At 45.9% G+C, this 24915-nt stretch overlaps 1 protein-coding gene across 2 annotated transcripts in view; it reads left to right on the top strand.

The window, feature by feature from the left end:
* SYT9 (synaptotagmin 9) overlaps positions 1-24915 on the top strand; it is a 183630-nt gene that overhangs the window by 129319 nt on the left and 29396 nt on the right. Inside the window, exons 4-6 of one of the 2 annotated variants that reach the window (XM_058545878.1) lie at positions 866-986; positions 2625-2796; positions 4907-4974. In XM_058545878.1, coding sequence (XP_058401861.1) covers positions 866-986; positions 2625-2796; positions 4907-4916 — 303 coding nt within the window. In that variant the 3' untranslated portion in view covers positions 4917-4974. Of the gene's footprint in view, positions 1-865; positions 987-2624; positions 2797-4901; positions 5032-24915 lie in introns of those variants that run through there. The other variant, XM_058545877.1, reaches the window with a different exon arrangement.

The following is a 24915-nucleotide window of genomic DNA, read 5'->3' on the forward strand; positions in this document are numbered from 1 at the left end:
CGAGGCGAGTGTCCCGGTGTGTCCAGGGCTGTGGATGTGTAGGATCACAGGGTGCCTCTCTCAGGCTCCTGTAGCCTCCTTGTCCAGAGCCACAAAGAGACTAGGTGTTTCCAGGGTTCAGTGGAGCCATGTGCTGGTCTGCACAGGGGTTGTCAGAGAACTAGTTGGTGTGCAGTGCTCTGGTGGGTGAAGGGTTGTGTGTGTGTTGTGGGGCCATGATGGAAGGATGCATATGGACAGTAACTATTTGGAGGACTTTGTGGTCCTTTGTGGGGCCTGTGGGAAAAACTGTGGAGGAGGCTATGTAGGAAAAGGCAGGGGGGTTGGGAGTGTGGGACTGAGTCTCCGAGAAACTGTGTGGGGACCCGTTTGACAGACTGGAGGAGGCTGCATGGCGCTGTGTGCAGAGCATGTGTGGACTTTCGGTGGGGCTGCTCTGTGTAGCTTTGTCCCGGGAACTCTGTGTGGATTGTCATAGAGATATGAGGGATATGAGTGGATCCACATGGGGACTCCGTCGGGGGTAGTTACCGCTGTGGGGGCATGCGCTCTGAGGGCTGTGTTTCTGGTCTAGGGGAACCTGTGTGAGGCTGTGCCGGGCAAGTGGCTGCATAGAGGGTAGCGGAGCCCTGGACACCCTCCACAGCTTTGCCATCTAAATATGGGCTATGCTTCCCTAGGGTGAGGGGCTCCCGAAGTGCAGGGATTAATCCTTCTCCATGTGACCGACATGAAGGGGAGAGATGCTGGGGATTCACCAGATCAAAAGGAGCAGTGCCTTCCTTCCAGTGCTGCCCTGCAGCTGGTCCTTACGCGCCCAGGCTGAAGATACTTCCTAACGCGTCAGTTTCTGCTTTCTCAACAGGACAACGTGGATCTTGGAGAGCTGATGTTTTCCCTCTGCTATCTTCCAACGGCTGGCAGGCTGACCATTACCATTATAAAAGCAAGGAATTTAAAGGCAATGGACATAACAGGAGCATCAGGTGGGACATTCTCAAATTCAGACTTCCTCATACGGTTCTAATGCAGCAACTTATGAAGTTTCTAGTATAGTAATAAAGTGCATGGAACCAAATGCCTAGGTTTAATCCCAGTCCTAGACCTACTAGCTGTGTGACCTTAGGCAGGTCACTTAACCTCTCTGGGCTTCAGATTCCCCATCTGTTAAATGAGGGTAATAACAGTATCTGGCTCACTGGGTTATTGTCAGATTAAATGAGTTAATACGTAGGAAGCCGTAAGAACAGTGCCTGGCACATACTAAATGTTGCCTGATGTTCGCTATCATTATTATCATCATCATTCACTCTTAGGTCTTCTGAACCATAGTTGGGAACTGGACCTACAGTTTGCACATGCTTATCTAACTGGGTCTTTCCTCAGATATAAGCAATCATCTCAGGCTCATTGAAGACTGAAGAATCCTATGTCCTTATAAAAAGCCTGTCAGTGAACTGTGCAATTTGGTTTATTCCAGTGAATCAAGCATGGGCACTTAAATTCTTTTTTTTTTTTTATAATTTTATTTATTTATTTTTCCCCCAAAGCCCCAGTAGATAGTTGTATGTCACAGTTGCACATCCTTCTAGTTGCTGTGTATGGGACGCGGCCTCAGCATGGCCGGAGAAGCCGTGCGTCGGTGCGCGCCCGGGATCCGAACCAGGGCCGCCAGCAGCAGAGCACACGCACTTAACCGCTAAGCCACGGGGCCGGCCCATTAAATTCTAATCTTTAACAAAAAGTGCTCCGATACGCAGTTCCTACTATACAAATTCATGAGTAACCTCTGCAGGGGCTCCTGAAATGTGGTCACAAAACACCCAGTCCCCTGGCTCTTAGTCACTGGAATCAAAGGACATTAGATGCAGTATATTCTGCTTCCTGTACTCCAGTGTTTTTCCAAGCAGGAAAAAAAGGTGTGGCCCCTTCCGGCCCTCTGAGTCCCTCCTGGACAGTGTCAAGGAGTCAGGACAGCATGTGGTTATGCAGGTGAAGAGAAAAGGGGAACTCCCCACGGAGCAGGAGGGTAGTGAGGTGGGACCAGGAAGGTTCCACCTGAAGCAGAGACCAGCCTTGTCACCTGTCACTCCATCCCAGTGTGACACCACAAGCAAGCCTGTGTCCTTTCTCTCCCTGGGAGCTCAAGGCCCCTGCACTTAATGAAATCCACTCCCTCCGCACCAAGTTCTCCCTGTCCTCTGGGAATTCAGCTTCTCGCTTTCCTAAAGCCTTAATCTTTAGGAATAGATTCCCTGGGGTGCCTCAGAGTCGAGACCTGCAGCCCATTTCCCAGGCCATGGAAGAGGCTTTGCATTCCTCTTCCTGTCACAGCCAGGCAGGTCTTGAATTCTAGCTGGAGCATTTTCTAATTGGGTAACAGATGTTTTCACACTATTTTTAAATTCCACGAGTTTTGAGGAGACAGTGTCCTGTGCTTTTTCTTGAATGAATGACTTAATTGTCCTAACTCGTCGCTGCCCAGGCATCATATTAATTAAACGCCTCAAACTCCAGTCCACGGGCAGGTAAGAGAGTTCTGCATGAAACTCCACAGTGACGAAACTGCTAGCCTAAATGTCCATTTATCCTCACAGTACCCCTGTTTGTCATGGTTTGTACAGATCCCTACGTGAAAGTCTCCCTGATGTGTGAAGGCAGACGGCTGAAGAAGAGGAAAACGTCCACCAAGAGGAACACTCTGAATCCTGTTTACAATGAAGCCATAGTCTTTGACGTCCCTCCTGAGAACATTGACCAAATCCACTTGTCCATAGCAGTCATGGACTACGACCGGTGAGATTCCTGGAGCTCTTTCTCAGTGCAGGTCCGCCGTGCCCAGGGCAGGGAGGGCAGAGGGGGTGTGCAGCCACAGAAGCTTACCTGGGATCCCATGCCGCAGGAAATGAGTCGAATGAGCAGCACATGAAAAGCAGATTGACAGATAGAGTCACTATTTTCCAAACCATGCTGTAGAGTCAGATTACCTAAGTGCCTCTCAGCTCTCCCATTTTCTTACTTCTCTCTCGTCCTCCATCCTCCCCCACCTCTATCCCTCTCCATCCCTGCACGCCCTCTAGATCTCAGCTTGGAGAACTGTGGCCCCACAGGATTAATCTTCTCTTGAGCAATCCTGCCTGGCCTTCTTTGGAAAGATTCCACTCAAAACAGCAGAATGATTACTTTAGCCAGACCATCAACATTTCTAAATACATAACTTCATCGTTTTTTTTCTTTTCCCAATGTGTTTAATAAAGATCATTTCCATCCACTTAAGTCTGAAAGCAAACACAGAAATGTTCTCTTGAAAATGCTAGAATCAGTATGGATGACAGGGTACATTAAAATGTATAAGATGCTCGACTTTCTAATTAATACAGCACAGAAGAGTTATTTATAGCCTGCATTGTAGCCAATTGTGTATTTAAAGGACAGATTTGAAAAACAGTCATTTTAATATGCAAAGCAAGTACCAACAGGGAATTATACATGTTAAACCAGTCATTAGACTGAAATGCAAAGTCTCTTTTTAATTGGAAACCTCCCACGTGGTCTGGGCACAATTATAAAAAAATCATTCTGACTTCTAATATAATCTTACAAATATTATTTGTAGCTAAAAATTTTCCCACATGCCTCTGAAATGTCAGCAAGGAAACTTCAGTGCCCTTATACCTGGGTGAAGCATAACCGTCCTCCAGCCCAGGGAGCGCATGGGTTGGCTCAGCTGCCCGTGGGTGTGACAGCCCACGCTGGGCAGTAGACCTCATCCTGTCTCCTCTGGACGACGCACAACACCAATAGTGTCAGGCCACAGGAGGGGACATTGCCCACCAACCGTGGAAGGCTAGGCCAGCATTTTTCCAGCTATTGCCAAGTTTCCCGCATCGACAAATCTGATTATGTGAGCTCTGCTTCAATTTAATTCTCAGTAAACTCATGAATCTGGCCTGGAAAAATCCATGGCAGAATTCATGGGGCTTCTGCATGCTACTGATTTTAGTGAGCATAGACTCAAATATCCTTCACACTACTTTCCCGCCCTTGTCTCCCCCTTACTCCTTACACACAGATAGGAGAAAAATCACTCACCTTTGCAGCAGGGAAAAAAGAAAGAGAGAAAGTCTGTGAGTTTGGATCCCATAGAGTTAAAGGTCAGGCCATGTCATTCTGGTTATGCAAAGGACTTCTAACTAAAAACTGCTAAGGGAAAAGAAATTTGACCCAAGGTAGGGGCCGACCCAAGGAATGTTTCAGAAATATTAGCCCTGAAGTTAAAGGAGCTAAGTCTCTTAGCTCCTTTACAGTAGGGAAGTCTTATAAGAAGCAAAGCTGGGTTTGGAAGGAAGGAGGAAAGAGCATAAAAAAAACATATTCTCTAAAGAGAGGGGTTGCAAGAAGACCCAGGAGCCATCTCCACTCTGCCCTCTTTGTGAGCCCAAAACACTGGCCGTCAAACCCAGAGCTTCTCCCTTATCTGGACTTGGTTGCCTCTTGCAAGAATTTGAGCAACCATTATTGGAAGAAACTCCTTTCACAGGGCTCCCTTTTCATTGCATGGATTTGAAGACTTGGAGATAGATCTAGTTCCGGAAACAGAGGTGGCGTCCTTAGCATGCGTCAGGGAGGTCTTTAAACATAGGGTTCTTGGGAACAAGCTAAGCCATGCCAGTGTTATGAAAGCTGAGGTGTATGAGGGGCAGACTCTGTTCTTCCTCTTTGTGCCACTGAGTATAATATTGGGTCTCAAGTACTATTGGCTATTAAACATGGCCTGTAGTTTTAAATTATGGAATGAAAAGAACCACTCCTTCCCTAATTCCTCTATTAGTTTAATTGAGTAGTTGTTGCACTTACATACCAAAATTTTAAGAAAAAACTATCGTGGACCATTTTCACAGTGTAGGTCACAATGAGATCATCGGCGTGTGTCAAGTAGGCAACGAAGCTGAGAGGCTGGGCAGAGACCACTGGAGTGAAATGTTGTCGTATCCTCGGAAGCCCATTGCACACTGGCATTCCCTGGTGGAGGTAAGACTCGACCGCCACGTGTTCACTTTGTGGAAGAAGTGCTTTATTGTTGAAATGCAGGAGCCACCACAGATATGAGTGTACCTGGGTCTACGGTCATAGATGGGTTTCCCTGCTTGCATTTTCTGGGGCCTTTGGGAACTATATTCGATCTGAGGTTGACTCTTTGATGCCCACCAGTGTGGTAGGTTTTGAACATTGATCAGAGATCATCGCTCACTTTGATTGTCTTTAAAAATGATCAAGATTCTCTGATTCTGTGTCATGGCTTGGGTTGACATTTGTAGGGCATCTGCAGGGTCTGGATGAGTGTGGAGTTTCAGGCCACCATATGGTGACTTATGCCTGGCATCAGAAAGAACTTGAGACTGGGATACAGGAGGCCTATATTTTAGGACTGGCTCTAGCATTAACCTGTGATTCTGGGCAAGTTGGTTAGTATCAGATTCAATTACATATGATAAAAATCCAAAAAACAACAAACCACAACACAACAAATGAAATGGAAATATTTCTCTCTTACATAAAAAAGGTCCAGTGGAAGGCAGTCTAGGGTGTTATAGTGATTCCATGTTCAACAGAGACCTAGATTTCTTCTATCTTTCTGCTTCACTGACCGGTGTGGCTTTTTTTTGAGGTCACCTTGTACAAAATGGCTGCAAAGCTCCAGCCATGACACATCTTCCAGGCCGTAGAAAGGTGGCAAGGGGCAAGAGCCAAAAGCATACACATTCCTTTTTTAAGGATTTTCCTTGATGTCTCATGCAACACTGCTACTTACATTTAACTTAGTCACAGAACTTAGTTACGTGGACATGTGTGGAAAAGGTATACTTTTTGTTGGGTGGAAATGTGCCCAACTGAAAACCAGGGTTCTGTTTGCAAGGAAAAAGAGGAGAGTGGATACCTGGAGGCAGTGGACCATCATTCTGCCTCTCACATCCTCATTCATTCACTCATTCTGCCATCATTTACTTCTCATTTGTTCATCACCCATTCATCTTTGCTCATTGACTCACTCGCTTATTTACTTACCAACTCATTCTCTCAAAAAATAAATTGCATTTACTAAGTAACATTTCTGAGGGTCAAATGCCATAATTAAGTACAGAAAATATGGATGTGAATAAGAAACCATCCCTTCCCTTGAAGAGGTTACAGACCATGAGAGAGACAGAAGGTGGTGTGTAAATTAATCATTCAAGTGCACAATCATAAGTATTATCTACGTCAAGTGCCACAGGAGCACATGGAGAGAGGTGTTTGTCACACTTAGATGTGACTGTCCATGAAACATTCCTCCCTGCTGCTCTCGATAAGTGAAGAGAGCTGAGCCCCTGGGAACAGGGTCACGAGGGAGCATGGGTTCCAGGTAGAGAACTTTCCTCATTCTCCCAGTGCAGGCAGCTCTGCCCCATGCAAAGCCATCCTGAGAGGCCAAGATTAGAACCTCGCCCAATGTGAGTTCTGCTGCCACTGACAGTCAGGTGAGTCTGGCTGAAGCAAACATGCAGGGCAGCTGTGGAGAGGCAGGGAGGCCCCACACCCAGGCCTGAGGACAAGGGACAGTCTTCCTTTGTTGGAAGTGGTGCCAGAAGGAGAAGAGCAGGGCGGGCTTTATGAACTGATTCTAAGTTTCAGGGCCTCTGGGTGTGTTCAAGGAGAGCCTAGGGGCCCCTAATTTGCAGGTGCCTGAGGACTTCTGCCCGTGGGCCATAGAAGCTAAGACTCTTTCTTTCCTGGACTCAAAATTAATCCCTAAGGGAGACCCTGTGAACCACTTGAGGAGTAGCCCGGGGACTAATGCTGACTGCGCTGTACCTCACTTCTTCAGCTCCTGGTGGAATTCTCGAAGGAGTCCATCTGTGGGTTCATTAAATTGTCGAGCTGGGCACTAGCAGTGGCACTTAGAGCAGTTGTAATAGACTTTTTGCACCCTTATAAGTCACTGTGGACTTTAATTTTTATTTGTAATCTGGAGTGTCAGAGTGTCAAAGCTCTCTGCTTCTCAGGACACAGGAGATGGGTGGGGACAAGGATTAGGGGTGCGGCGGGGAACTGAGCCCTGATTTGGTGCACAGGCAGTTCTTCTCAATGACCTTGTGAGAGAGTCACCATGGATGGCACGTTGTAGCCTGGGCCCTGGGTGTCAGTGCATGCACCTCACGCAGCAGAATAGAAAGTGGGCCTTGGGGGCTTCCTTCACTGCATGGGAAACATGCTATATGACTTTGGTCACCTGGGAGATATTCCTTAAACCCTGAGCACTTGGCTTTTTGCAAATCTGTGTTGGACAGTTAAATAAGGGAGAAATAAATGTTTTCAGGGTTAAACCACTGAAACTTGGGTGTCATTTGTTACAGCAGCTAGAATTACTTCAGCTAATACAATGATCATTTCCCAACTGTTGCAGCAGAACTGAGGAAATGAAATGCCGGCGCCCCTTATATGGAGGGCAAACTGAGGAGGCTGCCCCAGGAGCAAGCCCTGTTGCTTCCTGTCTCTTTGAAGTACATGCCCAGGACTCCAGATCCATCCTGAGAGGGGAAACGATACTTTGCCTTTTAAAAATAAATGTAACTGGCAGAATTGGGGCTCTGGTACCAGAGGAGATGAAAAAAGGTATCTGAGAGGTCACTGTGCTTTGTGACCAGCTGTGAGGATGGAGGAGGCCATGGGCAGAGCAGCGGGGGGCACTCACTCTGGAGTTGGAGGGGCCTAGATTCAGTCCCTGTGCTGCCTCAAAAGGTGTTTGTTTTTCTGAATCTCAGTTTTCTCATCTATAAAGTGGCCAGAACAGCACCTATCTCACAGGGTGGTTGTGAGGATTAAACAGTCTAATCTGTGTGAAGCACAGTGGCTGGCACATAATAAATAAATGCTCAGTAAGTTCTCAGTTATGATCATTGTTATGTATGTCCCACGTTCTGAGGGATTGCTGTGTGTGTGCTCGTGTGACTGTCACACAAAGAAATACCATCCATAATGTGTGTCATGGAGGATAAAAGGAAGACTGGAGACCCCCCAGTTCCCCGTGCCCCAGTGAGCCATTACCTCAGATTGGAGCAAGGCTGGACTTGGCTGGACATAGATGAACATATTTAAGTTCTGTTCCTTCTCCTTTGTTCTTTGGCTTTAAAGATAAGTCGCTTTTATGAGCTGTAAGACCCTTTAAGTTTCTGCCCTAAAACAAAAACAGCAATTAAGTCCCAGTGTTCTCGATAAGTGTGTGTGTGTGTGTGTGTGTGTGTATAAGTGTGTGTGTATGAATGAATGAGAGAGAGGGAAGAGAGAGGATATGGGGTAGTTAGGATTCAGGATGAAGAGAGACTGGCCTGGCAGAAGCTCTTCACTGCTGGGGGCTGAGGGACCAGGTTAGGACTGAGCCCCAAGCCCTGCAGAGAGCTGGCAGCCTGCTCAGGGCTGCATCCAACACACCCTGACCTTGGCAGGGCAGGTGGCAGATGGAGTCTTCAAAGCCAATGAGTTCAAAAATCCGTTTCTCTCTCAGGGATTCTGGATGGCTTCACTGCACACTCAAAGGTCAGCCAATATGGCTCCCTTTCCTCTCCATGATGTCAAAGGCTTCGAAAGCTGGGTAAACTCCCTCAGAGCAGGCTTCCTGGGACTTGTGAACAGGACCATCCCTGCCAGGGGGCCTCAGGAGATGACAGAGCTCTCAGGGCTCCCATCACAGCCCCCTTCTCCATATATCTGAGAGAAGATGGTGCTGGCCTGGCCATATCCCAGCACCTTTCCCACCTTCCTGTGTATGGAGCTGACCTAATCAGGAGCCCTGGGGAGAATAATAGAAATAATTCCAGGTTTTCATTGCATCCCTGTGTAATGTTGCATACCCTCTGTATTAACAAGCAGTAATCTTAGTTTGATGGGAAGACCAGACACGGACACCATTTGGTTAAATCAAATTTCCTTTTCTAAAAGAGATGGAAGACAGAGAATCCCATCAGAATATATGGTGAAGATCAGCAACATTATCCTGATTGACAGGGGTGCAAGATTTTAAACCCCAAAGTCCTACTCAAGGAGTGCTCTGATGTGGATAAGTCTTCCTCTCTCCAAGCTCAGCCTTTTCTACGTATATGTACATAAGGCTAACGGGGTTCTGCACCCGGCTAGTCTGGTGGTCTGCTGGAACCACCTCATTGAGCCTGATGCTCCCTGCAACTCAGGGTTATACAATTCCCAGCATAACTAGGGGGCAGTGTGGCACAGTACACCTGGCATGAACAGAGTCCTCATCTACCACCTTCTGCCCTTTTAAGGGTATAAACTTAGAGCTATAGAACTAAAGTGAATGTCAGTTACCCAGACTCGACTGGGAGTTACACCAGCAGGCCCTTCAAACCAGCTTAGATATTATCCATCAAGTGCCCGTGGAACCCACCTGGAGTCTTTGAGGTGCACACATTCCCAGGAGAAAGTATCAGATTGCCCAGGTTGGGTTAGGTGTCCCCCCTGGTCCAGTTCGCTGTAGGCCAGGGGTCATGGAAATGTGAGCCGGTGCCCACTCCAGCAGGAGTGTTGGGAGTAGACTTCCTGAGGAGAGTCCTGGCAGGACAGGGAGATTGACACTTGTGAACCTGACTGCTACTCAGATTTTGAAGTGAAGGAGTTGGAGGCTTTAGCACTCTGGGCAAATTGTTATTCACAACAGATTTAGGAAAGAAGAGCAATTCCCCAGAAAGGGAAGGGGTGACTGGGAGAAGCCAAGCAGATCAGGTTCCAAATAAGGGAGTTTGGTGCATTGCAGCACGTGGGTTCTGGTGAGAATTAGACCAGCAGAGAAGGAAACTAAGAAAAAATTTTTAAAAAATCATGGACTGAGGCATCGGTTGGGAAAAAGCCCTAGGAAGTACTACTACTCAAGAAGCAGGAGGCACTTGAGGTGCCCATGGGCACCACAGATTGCAGGTCTTTAGAAACACCGTGAACGCCAGTCCCTGTCAGGTCAGGAGGGAGTGAACTGAGGCTGGCGATCGCATGCTTTGCCCTCTGAAGGCGTGGCTCCAGAACTGGGTTGATGAGCTAAGCTTAGGGGTGGGTCATGGAGGAGGTGAGTAGTCCATACATGGAGGGCCATGTGCTGTCACAGCATCTCCTCCATGTTGTAACATACTCCCCCACACATAGTCCAACAGAATGTCTCAGTGTCTCAGAGAACGAAATGTTTGTTCTGGATGGAAGCTGAGAGAATGATCAATGTGTAAAGTACATCAAAATAGTGCAAGAAAATGCAAATTTCTTTATTATCTAAAATGAGTACCATCCTGGTAAAGAAAAGGAAGGGAAAAAAAAAAAACTTGATCTTGCTAATTAATGTTTCTCAGTCTTTTCCAGGTTATCTCAGTCTCTTTGGGATAAGTATTTAGTCAAGTGTAATATTCGAATTCCCTGCTAGAACTATTTCCTTTCTTCCCAGAGGCCGCCTCTCTCCTTCCTCCTTCCTGCACTGGCATCTAGGTGCAGGGAAGTGCAAAGGCCCTGGCGGCAGGGGGTGGTCCGCGTGCTTTCATCTGACTGGGCGTGTTGTCCTGCTTGTCTTTGGCCATCAGAAGCCTCCATCACTGCCTGTGCTGCTGAGGATCTTTGCTGGTGTCACTTGCGGCCTGTCCTCTCAGTGCAAGCCAGGCAAGAGGATTGCTCTTCAGGAGCTTGGCCCGCTTCGAGACTGACCAGGCCTCACTTCGGCTCTTGATGGCCCTGTGGATCTCTGAGGACTGGCGGCACCTCCCGTTGAATACCTGGCCTAGGAGATCTTCTTTGCAGCCCTTAGTACAGGGTCACTTCCCCACTTGCTAGAACCCCCCTGAACCCCCGTTAGCCAATACTGTCACCTCCTTTCCACATCCTCCAAGCATTCGGGGACACATGGGAGCTGCAGGAGACCCAGTGCCATCACAGGATCCCTCTTCGTGCCTGTAGAGTTACGTGGCTGTTTCTACATTGTCCCTCTAGCCTCATGCTGGCTCAGGGGCCACATCGCCTTCAGCTGCCTCCTCAATCCATCTGAAACTCTGAGTTTCAAGCCTGAGAGGTGAAGCCAGGACCTAATATCAGAGCCTCTCCTATTCCTCTCTCCCTATCTCTTCTGCCAAGGCTCTCTACTTCCTCTTGCCAGCTGGTAGAAACTTCCTTTATGTCCAGAACATGATTCCTCTCTACCTACACCTTATGTTCAGATATCCAAGGTCTCTTCTCAACATGTAAAGGGAACATTTGGAATCTAGATGTGTCTCTTTTCTCTTGACAAGACCTGGCTTTGGAGACTCTTGTTTCATGAGGGACTAGCTGATCATTGACCTTGTGTTATTTGCCCTTGGCTTTGTTAAAAAATAAAACTTAACTGAATAATTTTAAAGATCTAATTGGTTTTATTCAATGATTCATGAATTGGGCAGCATCCCGTCTAGCAAATAGAAAGGAGCTCCAAGGAGCTGTACAAAATGGAAGAGTTTTATAGGCAAAAGGAGGTGGGACAAGGAAGTTATTAGCAAAGAGTGGATTGTTTCAGGCAAGGTCACCTTCTGTTGGGGGACAGCAGGGGTCCCTCAGGATTTCCTCACTAGTGCTGACCAGGTAATTCCAGACTGACTGGTTAAGACAACATTCCTGGGAGAGGCTGAAGCTGCAATTAAGTTAGGTGTTAAGTCTTGGTTTGGTGACATGGGTTTAGCACAAGTGACTCCATTTTGGGACTGTTTCTTTTTTAACAGCTTGCAGGAATACAAGGAAATGATTCATTGCATGGAACAACAAGATTTACAGAAAAAGGAAATACTATCCCTGTTACATAGGTATTGAATTAGTATTTGATGAATGAATGAAATATATAATGAAAGCGACTGAGTTCCTTTAGTTCTAAAGTTCCTCAATTCTCCATTCGATGGAGTCCAAAGTAGAAGTTCAGGGCAAGATGTAAACGCCATGAAGACTGAATTTGTAGTAGGCTCTTCAAATGGAGGCGGTCCTTATTAAGCTCCAAGCTTTGATTATTTTTTCTCCGTCTAGAAGGATGTGAGGAGAAGTCATCTCCTCCTTTGGTCCCCATGAACTGCCATCTAATGATACGGCTTTGCAGTTTGAGTGCAGTTGAGAAATTTTCAGGCACCTGAGGCACCTTAGTAAATCATGAAGGTCCCTCTCAAGGGACCTAGAGTACTTCATTATCTTCTTTCATAAGAGATAGAGGAAGTACAAATACCACAGAGATCCCTGGGGTGAATGGCAGACTGTTGCACCTGTTACTGCACCAGGTCCATTTTTGCCCACCGCCCAGAAAGCCGATCACCGAGACGACGAGATTGCAGCAGAAAGACGACGAGATTGCAGCAGAGAGAGCAGGTTTATTAATCACAAGGCGGCCGAGTGAGGAAATGGGAGAATGAATCTCAAACCCGCTTCCCCGAAAATAGGGACTCAGAGATATTTATGGGGAAGGGGGCAAGGTGGTCTGAAATGATTGGAGGTGAGGAGAGAGGAGGTAATTGATGATCTGCGCAAGCGTAGTCAGGCTTCATGCCGCTTCCTAGGACGCATGTTCACAGAATGGCTGCGTTAGCATACCCTGAGGGTGGAGTTCCAACCTCTTGATGTCAAAAGGTCACTTATTAGACATATGTCTGTGTGGGCCCAGTTGATGGGTTGGTGGTTTCAACTGGCCTAAAGTGGACAAGGAGTTCCAATTCCTGAAAAAAATAGCTCGAGCACCCATTACCGTGGTTCCAGGGAGATGTTATCTATAGGAACCTAGTAGGAGTCAGATAGCATATTGCCTAAACAGCACGGTTAACAATGGGTGAGTTTATCATGCAGATTTAAGTCCTCACCTTCCATTCTGATAAGTTTCTCGATAAGACCATCCCCACCTTCTTCCTGGTACAGAGAAGATAGCTTTACAAATGGAGATTTCCTTTACAAATGTAAATGTCTCTTACAAACCAGAACTAAGAATGAGCTTCGCAAGGACCCTCCCAGATACCCAGAAATGTCTATGCTGATGGCCTGTTCTGGGGGCAGGCCTCCCACCCCAAACTCTTTTGGCCCATTAGTGGGGGTGGGGGTCAAAGTGTCTGTCAGGCAGAGACATATTTTTAGGTGGCCAATTCCAATCCCCCATAGTTACTAGCTGCTTAATCATCAATGGCTGTTTGCCGGTTTCACACCCTGAATGAGAACTGATCAGGAGGTGATAAGGACGTTAGTTTACAAGTTGGCTTTTAGTTTACAAGTTGGCTTTTCTCACCAGGGAAACATTTTAGCAGCAGTTTTACACAATGTAATGATTTGCTCCGCCTACCTATGAAGATAAAAAGCAGAAAAATAGTGGGAAAGTATTTTTTGGACAACATAAAGGACTTACAGTTGAGTTTTCTTTTCAAAAAATAAACTCTTGGGGCCGGCCTGGTGGCGCAAGGGGTTAAGTGCGCACGCTCCGCTGAGGCCGCCCGGGGTTCACCGGTTTGGACCCCGGGCACGCACCGACGCACCGCTTGGCAAGCCATGCTGTGGTGGTGTCCCATATAAAGTGGAGGAAGATGGGAACGGATGTTAGCCCAGGGGCAGTCTTCCTCAGCAAAAAAAAAAAGAGGAGGATTGGCAGATGTTAGCATAGGGCTGATCTTCCTCATGAAAGAAAAAAATAAAAATAATAATAATAAAAATAAAAAATATACTCTTTTTATTGGTGGGATTTAGCATGCCAATATCCATAAACACCTGCAGGGCCAATGAAGCAAAACTGATTGCAAAGAACATAAAAATGTGCTACATGTTTGGGATCTGAAAAACATTAACAAACCTGTTAGAATCTGTGCCAATTGATATAAGTGGCCAGAATGCAGTTTGGACAAGTAGACATGGTCAGTGTTAATGGGGCATTGTGTTTCCAGCTGGTGGTGGGAATGGTCAGCAAACAAAGCCAAGAGCATTCGGTATTTCCCAAGCAAGTCTTCTCTCTTGTATTGAATTATCTGTATAGAAAAAAAAGGATGCTAAGCATTTTCTCATCTTCAGCTGGAATACAAAACCAGTGACTCTCTGAAGGTCTGTAGAGATAGTAATCATACAAAACAGGGAAGCATTAGGGTAAACACTGGAGGTGTGAAAGATGATAACAATGTGATGGAAAATAACATTTCTGCCTGAACAGAAAGTCAATTGCATCTTGACTCCCCTCATTCACAAATGACCTTGCCCCAGCAGTCCCTGTCCTGGAGTGTTCCTGCTGCACACTTGAATAGTAATTAAATAAAAAAGTGGTTAACAATGGGCTTGAGCCTTCAGCAATCTCCATCTCCAGGAATGGCGTTCAGAGGTGACTGCTAATACAATGCACCAATGGGCCAATTCTTCCCCCATAGATGAAATGAACTAGAATAGTTTATGCCAGCCTCTGAAAGAACTGCACGCCCTCATGATATCTAGAGGGAGAAGAGTACTACCTGGATTAAGGGCCCTGGAGCAAGGGTAGAATATTCTGGCAAAGGACAGAGAACATCAGGAAGGCCACTGCTCCTGGAAATGAGTCTTTCAGGAGATGTGCCTGTTGAATGCTGCCTCCCAAATATCACCAGAACAACCTGTTGATAAGACAAAGCTGAGTTTATTGCTTGCCTGGTAACGGAAGGGAAAGGCAAGGGCAAGATCTCATTTATTGAGATTTTGAAGTATGGTTTAATGTGGTTCTTTCAGTGTGGCAAGGGGGACGAGACAGAGGATGAGGGAGCGTGGTTAGAATTGGGTGAAGATCATGATATAATAGTTGAGGTGCACAAAACAGGGTGAGGATTTTGACATCAGGATTCAAAGAGTTTTGGAGTATAAACTGTCTATTGATGCTGTTTAAGTGTTGACGCAAAATAACCAATAACCATTCTATAGATAAGAGAAATAAGGTGAATTTTACTTGAGCCAGAGTGAGGATTATAACCCAGGAAGGCTTTAGAAAGTGTTTCAGAGAAGCATGGTTTTCAGTACAGTCTTGTATCTTTTTAGAACAAAGAACATACATTAAATATGCCCAGGATACTTACTCATCAAAGTTTCAGAGAGGTATTTAGTTGCAAATTAGCAGATCAACATGACCCTGATGGAGCATAGGAGGGGAAGTATGCATTCTTATTTTCCTTTAATGGTTAAGCAGATGTACAGTGTATGTTTGATAGGCCATAAGTCAGGATTTTAGTTCAAGCTGAATCAGTTTTGAATTCGATTAGTTACCCCATGTACCTCAATATGTGAAAATCTCTTGTCATAAAGAAGAGTTGATGGTCTTTTGGGAAGTTCCTGAAATAAGCAATAATGTTATGTGCAACTTTTATGTGTCTGGGCAAGTGTCTTCAAAAATAGTAAAATTATGTTAATGAAGGCAATAAACTAGTAAAGTAAAGTTAATGTAGAGTGCATTCTGTAGACACCTGGCTGTGTTGGGGTGGATGGCTTTTGTTCTCATGCCCCAAGAACAAAAAGCAGAAGGAGAGCTCACAGGGATCCTTCCCAGTACTGCAGGTACCTACATAGAAAGTGTGAATGTTTGTTACTTGCCTCCCTAGCATCAACCTCCCTTTCTGATGGCCCTGACTTCTGACTGGAGATTCTAGGGAGCCTGGCTCCATCCTTGGCTCCAGTAATGGGATTATGACCTAGTCCCAGGCTAAAACCAGTCAAGCCAACCATGGAGATTAGCACTGCATAAGCTCATTCAGTCAGAGAGTGGTATAAAACATTCGGTGTAAATGCTTGTACAAAGATGCTGTCTCTTTCCTGTTGGATATGTAGGGGAGGAAGAAATATTCCTATACGCTCTAGGTTCTTCTGGCTAGTCTAAGAATTAAATTTACATGAGACAGAATAATAGGAGAAAATCAAACAAATTTAATAACATCCATACATGGGAGAAACCCAGGAAAACTGAGTAACTTGCCAAAATGGCTGAGGCCACCGCCTTAAACACCAAATAAGACAAAGGAGGATGTTGGGATAGTGGGTTGGGACATCAAAGGCAATTCACATGGAGATGGAAAAGCAAATGTTTGGTAAACAAATGTTTGCCATGCCTTGCAAAGACAGTGAGACATGGAGAGAACTTTGATCAAATGGGTCTTGCCAGGTTCCTCCCTGTCCACCACATCTGGTTCATATTATACTATATTTATCTATGGTATTAGCTCCCTCCTGAAACAGGTCTTCTATCTTAAATTCTTTTAGGCAGTTAGAGGAAGGTCAGATTTCTTCCTGAGTCTTCTGTGCTTAAAAATAATCAAGCCAAAGAGACACATTTTGGGGTGGCAAATTCTGATCCTCTACAGATACAAACAAAGAAGTGTATACCCCAGGAGCAGCTGTGGCCTGTGATCTCTAGAGGAGCCAGGTTTGGGGTGAGGCCAACCCCATGGGTGGCAGAATAGCAAGATGAAAAGAATCCAATCCTTTGATCGTATGGTTGAGCTGCTGGATCAAGCTTGTCCTGAACATAGTGTTACCTCTGACCTTCAAGAATATGTAAACATATAAATTCCCTTTGCTATGTAAGCAATATGAGGTAAGATTTCTGTTGCTTGAAACAAAAAATATCTTATCTAGGCACAGGTAAATACCCACCCTTGTCCCAATTGATGTTCTCTTGGAGTGAAGAAAATCTTTCCCGAAGTTGCCATGAGATCAACTCTTCTCTCTTGTTCACTATGGTATGTCCAATACCTAACAAAGTACATGGCACATGGTAGACATTCAGTGAAGTTTTCCTAATGAAATGTTACCGATGTTGGTTATTTAGCTTATGTGTTGAAACAGTCATGGCCAAAAGAGAGACTGTCTGCTCTTAATGACACACAAATACTGTATAAAGTTAGGCAAAAATTGCTTTCCTTTTGCATTTATATCTTATTTTCCAAAGGGAAATTTAAATCCAACATGGACTTGAAGGAGCCATGGGCAGCTCTCCATCTTATGATGGCTCCCTTGGGTTGATACAGGCATAGGTCCTCAGGAGTGAAGATCAGTCACATCAACCTCTCCTAATGATAACCAGCTCAAGACAAGGTTGACATGAGGGAAGCGATTGTAGAAAAGAAACCCTATTGTAACTTTGAATGACCTCTGACAAACTAACCCAGCTGGATTTGCAACCCCCAGGAGATCTAATTGCTATGTAGATTTTATGACCTCTGCTTGTGCATGTACCTCCCAGCTGCGATAAGATGATAACTTTGTTCTTTTGAGTTCCTTAGGAATGTGATGACCCCTGAACAAAGAATCTATGCTAATAGCCATCATCAATGAAAACTGAAAGACCTGGTGTGGTGACTCCCAGTCTGTAACACCAGAAGGTCAACATTCCTAACCCCCTCCCCTATAACCCAGCAGCCTATATAACTGCTGTAAGACTTTGTGCCCCTTAAGATGGTTTTTTTCAGACATTAGTCTTCTTCCCTCTTGCTAGCAAGCTGTAATAAAAAAGTCCTTTTTCTCCTACCTCCTTGCCTCTTGACTATTGGCATGTCTTGGAGTGAGCAGAAGGCCCCACGTTGGGCGGTAACACTACCATGTTACGAACTACCACTGTAGTTCATTTGTTTAGAATGAATATGAATATCTATACTCTTTGAATAACAGTATTTTAGCAACTCTAACATTATCCTTTAATACTATGCTTATTTTATTTTTATTTATAAACTAAAGCTCAATTGTATGTTAGTCTGTGATCAGTGGTGGTAGAATAGCATATTTTCCCCCATCTTAAATAAAGTTCAGAACATGAAATGTGGTGACATTAATCACTGAAATGCTTAAAAATAAGGAAAGGGGGTTTTCTAAAAAGCCGGGGTATCTTTACAAATCTTTGAGAAATTACATAATGCCATGTTAACTTTATTAGGTATAGGGTGTACTATTATGAGTTGTGCTCAGATTATCAGAAAGAGAAGCAGTTAGGAATGAGGAGCAGGGTGATAAAGGCTTGGTTTGTTCCTGTGTAGCTGAGGATCCGAGTGGAGTGTGCTTAAATACTGTACATATTGATAGTAAGTGTCCAGATTGAAAAAGTTTATTACAGAAAGGTCATAAAACCAATCAAGAAAGCAAATGCCATCTAGAGGGATTAAGATTAACTAAAATTAAACAATGTAAACATTCTGGATTTTCCTTCCTGTTATTAATGCTTAAAGAAGTCTCTGAAGGGGGATGTGGACCCAAACACAGTGCTTTTGTTTGGGCATTTTCTGCTTTCTCTCTCCTTCTTGACTGGAGTCAGGGTCACATCGAGGAACAAGGCTGAATTAAAACAGGTGGCACCTACCCACGAAGGGAGGATGGATGTGGAGGAATTGGCCTGGTGCACAGGGGCCCAGAGTCCATAACCAAGATATCGAGGCTGAGCACTTTGTATTTCCGTCCTAGTTCTGGAAGCTTCCATACAGGGATAGAAAGTGATGCCCTCCAGTGACAGTGGCCGCAGATCCAGCCTCTAAGAAAGGAACCAAGAGCCAGGCATGGATCAGGGTTTGCTTCTCGTGTTAGAGAGAGTGATGGCAGAGCTCCTCATGGCAAACTTTTAGGACTGAGGTAGGATCCAAGCAGTATACCAGCTGGCAGACAGGTCAACCTGGTGGTGGAGGTGAAGGGCGTGGGAGTTGGACTCACTTCGGTACACAAGGTCCAGGGATGAGTTGATGACCAAGCCCCCTTGGCTGTGGAAGATTATATTGCAAGACCCCAAAGCCCGGCGGGGCAGCCACAGGACTGAGGTTCTGCCTCTCCTCCTGGAGCCTCCAGGGTGACATCAACGTTATGTTCACGGGTGAGTAGCTAAGGTGACAGAATCTGATTTTTCACTTGCATTTTAAATTTTATGTTTCTTAAAGTTGCAGAATGTCCATTCCCAGGATTAGCGCTAATGGCTCTTATCCTACTGCTTAAAAATAATGTGACACTTCCATCGCTCTTCAAGAATGGAACCAAAGTATCGTGTGAATGTGGGCTTATCTAGAACTAAATCTTATATCAGGAATAAGGATCCAGGGATCCTTCCAGAGAAAGAAATAGTAACTCAGAGAAACCCTCCACTCTCAGAATAATAAGGGGAAATCAGGGACACTGCCACAGTCACACTGACAAGTCCAGCAGGATCTAAGCCATCCCACACAGTGCCCCACCTGCTCCACCGCCGTCCTGCGGCTCTCACACGTCAGTGGGCATGAAAGAGTTAATAGCAAAGGCCTTGAGAAATCTGCACTTTGTTACAGGGAAATAGCTTTTAGCTCCAGCTGCTGCTGCCAGAGGAGATGCTTGAAAGAAGGAAAGGGAATAATAGGAAAGAAAAGGACTTTTGAATCACATGGGAGTCTTCGAGGACTACTCAGCCCAGAAGATGCTCCTCTTACTGCTTCAAGCCAATAATTCTCTAAAGCCCCCAGCACAGATGTATCTTCTTACACTATCTTTACAGATTGTGATTGAATTCACAGGAGCCCAGGAGACTGCCCTGCGGGTCTGGACTTCCTCAGTGGCAGGAACTGGGGACAGCATTAACTACAGCAGTAGCACTGAGTAGCAGCACTGAGCCCTGTATTGTAGTTGAGGTGGATGGTCTCTCAGCTTTAGGAGAGTCCTTGAGCAGTTGCAGACAGAGACTCATACTTGCTTAGTGAATCAGCTGCAAAGACCAGAAGGGGACCTCATGAGCCAGGGAATGATAGGGAGCCAAGGCTATGAAAGAAGAAACAGATCTGGACTAGATGCAGGGTTTCACCCATTCCCGTCCTAGAGAGGAGGGCTTGGAAGTTAAAGCCAGGGCCCCCTCCACCATTATCACCCGCTCTGTGCTCAGGGAACCTTAGGTGGCCTCTGTTTCTAAGGCATTGCATTGCTGAGTGGGACATGCCTGCTGAGTAGCTGTTGAGTGGGGTGGGATGGGAGGTTGTATAGGGGCTGTGGTTGAAGAAGCTGAAGGAAGAGTAGGTATGGGAGAGAGAGAAGTGGTGGAATGACAGCTAGCCACAGGGAAGGGAATTGGTGGTTTGCGGGGAGAGGGGGAGTGGGATAGAGAGATAAAAGACATTTAAAGGAGATATGGAGTCAGTTTTGCTGGCAGGAGACAAGGTAACCTTTGTAGCATCAGGACATCTTCATTAGGATTGACATGGGTTTGCACTTGGATTATGCTATGAGAACTTGCTGAGTCCGGCCCCCAGACTGGAGGGTCCATGGCAGTGCTGTATTATTCTAGATTATTTGTAACCTGCTGTCCATATGCCCCTATATATGTACAAATTTAAGTTAGGTCTCAGCAAATTTAAGCATACACCTAAAGGCTTAAATTAATTGTTTACCACAGTAGTGTCCAGTTTGATTTTTTTCTAAACATTTTCCTGAAGTCAAATCTAATTTGGAAACTGAATGTGTAAAACAGATAAATGCAAGAGCTACTGTGGTCGAAGCAGACAGAAATTGAGGAGAGCAAAATCATTTAATCAGAGGAAGGCATGACCCAGGTAAACTTCTTGGTGGACTAGCCCCGTTGTGCTGTTCCTGGTGTCTGCCAGGGAGGGGAATGTAATGCCAGCTCCCCCACTTAGAGCTGCTACGCTTGAGCAAATTACCTGATGTGTCCTGAGGATCAGTTTCCTCCTCCATAAAGTGGGGCTATTGCTACCTCGTTTTAAATACCTGTTGTGGTGATTAAATGATATAAGTGAAAGCACCCAGCATAGTCTCTGGCAGTGAACGATGCTCACCAAGTGCTGAATGAACAGTTGGGAAAACATAACCCCACCCAGCTTTTCAGTGGCTGATAGTTGATGATGTTATTGCAGTGCTCAAATAAGGATAACTTTCGTGGCGTATTCCAAGTTTGTCATTTCTCTGGCTTTTGGAATTTCCAATGTTTCACAGAGACTTAGATGTCTCTAAGTCTTAGATGCCCACTTGGACAGGCTCTTGAATGTGAGTAGGAATCCTCCCGCTGAGCAGAGAGAAAAAGGAATTTCGAGGAGAAAGATTAACACATTCAAAGGCATGAACAAGTGAAAGAGGAAGGCTGGTGCCTGGGACACCAAGGAGTTCAGGATGACTGACACACAGTGCGCACAGAGGAGGGGACAGAAATGGGGCCAGAAAGGGAAGGAAAGGTTGTTCACCATGATAAAGAATTGCAGCTTTCAGCTGGGGCAGAATGATTTTAAGGGAATGGTTTTAAGGAGAGCTGCAGCATGCTCAAATGTATGTTTTAAAAGGATCACACTGACCATCTGGAGGAGCATGGGCGAGAGAGGATGACGCTGGAGGCAGAGACAGCTGTAGTGCTCAAGATGAGCTGTGCTCATGCTCTGGCCTGAGGAGGGCAGAAGTGAAGGGGATGGGTAGGAGAGAATGCCCTGTGAAGGCTTGTGAGAGGTCAGGGAGAGGGGGGAGTTCAGGCTGATAACAAGGCCCTCTGTGGTGACCAGATGGATGGTCCTGCCGTCTACTGAGCTACAGAATGGTAGAGAAGCGACAGGGTATTTGGCACAACAGTGAGGGAGGGGTAGCTGGTAAGGAGAGGGGAGATTAAGGGGTTTCAGTATCTGCCAAGAGCAGTAGAATTTGATAAAATGTACCATTTACTTATTACCTTCTAAAAGGTGCTCTTCTAGACAATATATTGCATTCACAAATAAGTTACTTAGATTTTAATCATCTACCTCTCAAACACAGATGCACACACACGCGTGTACACGCGCACACAGTCCTTCTATCTCCTACCCTTTTCTTAGCTGACAGCTGGTCAGGTTCTATTCTGGGCCCAAGGCCACATAAAGAAGGCAGATTGGTTCACTGGTTTTTAAGTGAAAATGCCTATGCCCATAATCTGTTGACAAAAGGCTAATTAGCCTAAATTTTAAGCCCTAGATCCCTTGGGGAAGAGCATGTCAGAAAGCTCTGAGCTTTACTGACGAAAGCTCCCCCTGAATTAATGGAGGTTGCAGGTTTTCCCAAGTGGCATGTATCAGTCTTCGAGAGTCCAGACTCGGTTGTGACCCTCCTGTGAAGAGAAGGGACCTCGATTCAGACAGGTGGATTCTTCGCATTGCAGCCATCTCCCTGCTGCGGCCGAGAGTGAGGACTGAAAAAAGAAATTCTGGAACAGCAGTCATCAAGGGAACTCAGACAGGTGGGGTGTCCTTCGAACAAGGAGTGGGGGAGGGAGCAAGGACTGGAGAGGCACAAGGAGACAATGACACTAAGGTGGTCAATGTCAGGTCATGGAGGAAGGCTGAGCCAAATCTATTCAAATCAACTTCAAATTAAACTTAACAATGTTTAAAAATCATTCCTCAGTACTATGCCCCATTCCTCTGCTTCTCTTCAGATTTCTTGAATATCTTGAGAAAGAGAGCATGCTAGTGTTTCTGAGTGCACAGGTTAGTTGGGCTGCTACCCTGAGATTTTATGCCTGTGTATCTCCCTCCCCTGAAGGAGAACAGTCTCAGCAGAGCCATGGTATCTGGTGACATCCAGATTGGAGACAGACAAGGAGTGAGGAATTAGAGTTCATGAATGTAGACAACTCCTTCAAGTTTCTTGGCTGAAAGAGGAAGGCAAGAGATAGGCCAGGCGCTGGAAAAGGAGGAAGGATTTTGAGAGAAGGATTTTCTTTTTCAGAAGCAAGAAATTGGAGCATTTTTATAGGCTGAGGAAAAAGCTGAAGGGAAGGACAGGTTGAAGATGCAGGAGGGGGTGGTAACTGAGGCATGGGCTTTAACCTGGAGACATGTGGCCCTGGCCTGTGCCCAGCTCTTCTCACAGAGCACACAGGATGATCCTCCCTCCTATTTCAGGCACATCATGGCTCCATCTCACCTCTGAGGCCTGTGGAAGCAGATGTTACTCCACAGGCAGGGTTAGGAGAAGCCTTGTGCTGCTCTCAATGCAAGGGCAGAGCACCCAGCATTTATGCCATGCCCCCTCTCTCCTCCCCCAACTACCAGAACTGAGGCCCAGCCAATCGCCTGCCTCCTCTCTTCCCACATCTCTAGGTCGCTAGGTTTTCTCTGCATACTTACCACACACTCCAGCGTCCTGGAAGCAGCTCTGCCCTCTTCCAACCTGGCTCAGCCTTGAAAGGGCCTCTTTCCCCACTTGGGGCCTGCTGAGCCTGCATTCAGACCCTGCTCTTATGCTTCCACCAACTTTGATCACATTGTCTGGAACAACCTCGCCTCTTCCCGGTACTCTGCTCTGCACTCTGAAACTGCACCTCTCAGATCAGAGCCCCACTCTGTGTCATCCCATGCACCTCCCACGTCCCACCTCTGACACTTGAATGGACATGTCACACCTCTTCTCTGACCTCGTCTCTGATTTCAGCATCAACCCTTGAAGCAGAAGCTTCTTCCTGCTAAGTCCTCTCCTCCCAGCTCTAATTCATAGCCCCCACCTCCATTCATTTCCAGCAAGTCCAGCTGTGGACAGTCTTTGAGCATTTATTCTCAAGTCCTGAAGGGCCCAACACTGATGTGAGAGGCCACCCCTCACCACTCAGAATACAGACACTCACTGTATCCTTTTGGCCTCAATCAGACTAACTCCAAGACATTCAGAGGCATGAAGCAGCCTGAAAAATGTTCCTAAAAACCCAGCTTAATAGAGAGGACAAAGTTGGAGGGGAGAATGGAAAAAATTTTACAAACTGAAATTATACAAGCTAATGGTGGCATGCACACAACATAGAAGAAAAAGAAAAGTCCCTGGATCCAGTTTCATGATGGTGTGAGACCTTCACTTCGAATGTGAATCTAAATCTTCTGCAGAGTTTCTCTGTTCCAAGAAATAAGGAAAAGGAGGCTTTGGGGAGTCAGTGTGGAGCCAAGGGTGGGCTGGTAGAAAAGGAGAGCATGTCTGATCTCGAGTAGCCTGCACTGATGCTGGGGGTGGCCAGTGCTCAAGAATGTTGGGTCGTACCTGCCAAGGCTGCTGTAGAAGCATTTCATGGGCGTGGACCCCCAGGCCAAGCCACAGGAGTTATAGTCAAGCTCAACAATTCACAGGCTAGGAGGTGAGAGGTGAGGCCGTGAGCTGTGACTGGAGAGGCTGAACAGAGAGACTTCGAGGCTGGAGATGAGACTTTAGCAAATGAGAGGTCAGGAAAATGGAGTAGGGGTGGGACACAGAGAAGATGACAGAAGAGCCCCTCAAGGGAATTGCACTGAACAAGTTACTCACAGTACCTGCCCCATCTCAGCCTCCCCTGCATGCACACACAGCTCCACCCCTAATACCTGTTGAACAGGCAGTTCTAAACACCATGATTTGTAAAATGTATCCCTGACCACGGATGATTGGATCAAGAGGGGCATATGCTCCCAGCAACCAATCTCTGGGCTGCCCAGTGACATATGACATGGCCTGATACCCAAGGTGGGTTAAGTCAGTTATATACTACCACTGAACTTGGTAGATGTCAAGAAAATGAGGCATCAGCAGAAACATGGGATAAAGAGAGGCTTTAGAGGTCTTGGTAGGCCATGAAAAACTAGATTTTAGGTATAGTATGCTTAAATTGCAGTGAGTGGAAAAATATGCTCAGTAGAGTACTAAGAAGCCAATCGGTAAAAAGAGGAGAGAACAGAGAAGAGTTGAGTCTGGTTAATAGCAGACCAGAACCAAGATCCAGGAGTTGTGATGCTGAGGTTCCAGGAGTTACCTCGGACCCAGAACAAAACTCCTGTTCGGTTCGTCATAAGACCCCCTCCTACCATGGTTCCTGCTCTTGAACTTCTATGAGAATCCATTTCCATTATTGCCCCATGAGTGTTTTTAAAATAAATCACCACCACCACCGCTGGCTAACCTTTCATTGAGCTACCTACCTTGAGTAAGCCTCTG

Source organism: Diceros bicornis, chromosome 7 (genome assembly GCF_020826845.1).
Source record: "Diceros bicornis minor isolate mBicDic1 chromosome 7, mDicBic1.mat.cur, whole genome shotgun sequence".
Classification (NCBI taxonomy): Eukaryota; Metazoa; Chordata; class Mammalia; order Perissodactyla; family Rhinocerotidae; genus Diceros; species Diceros bicornis.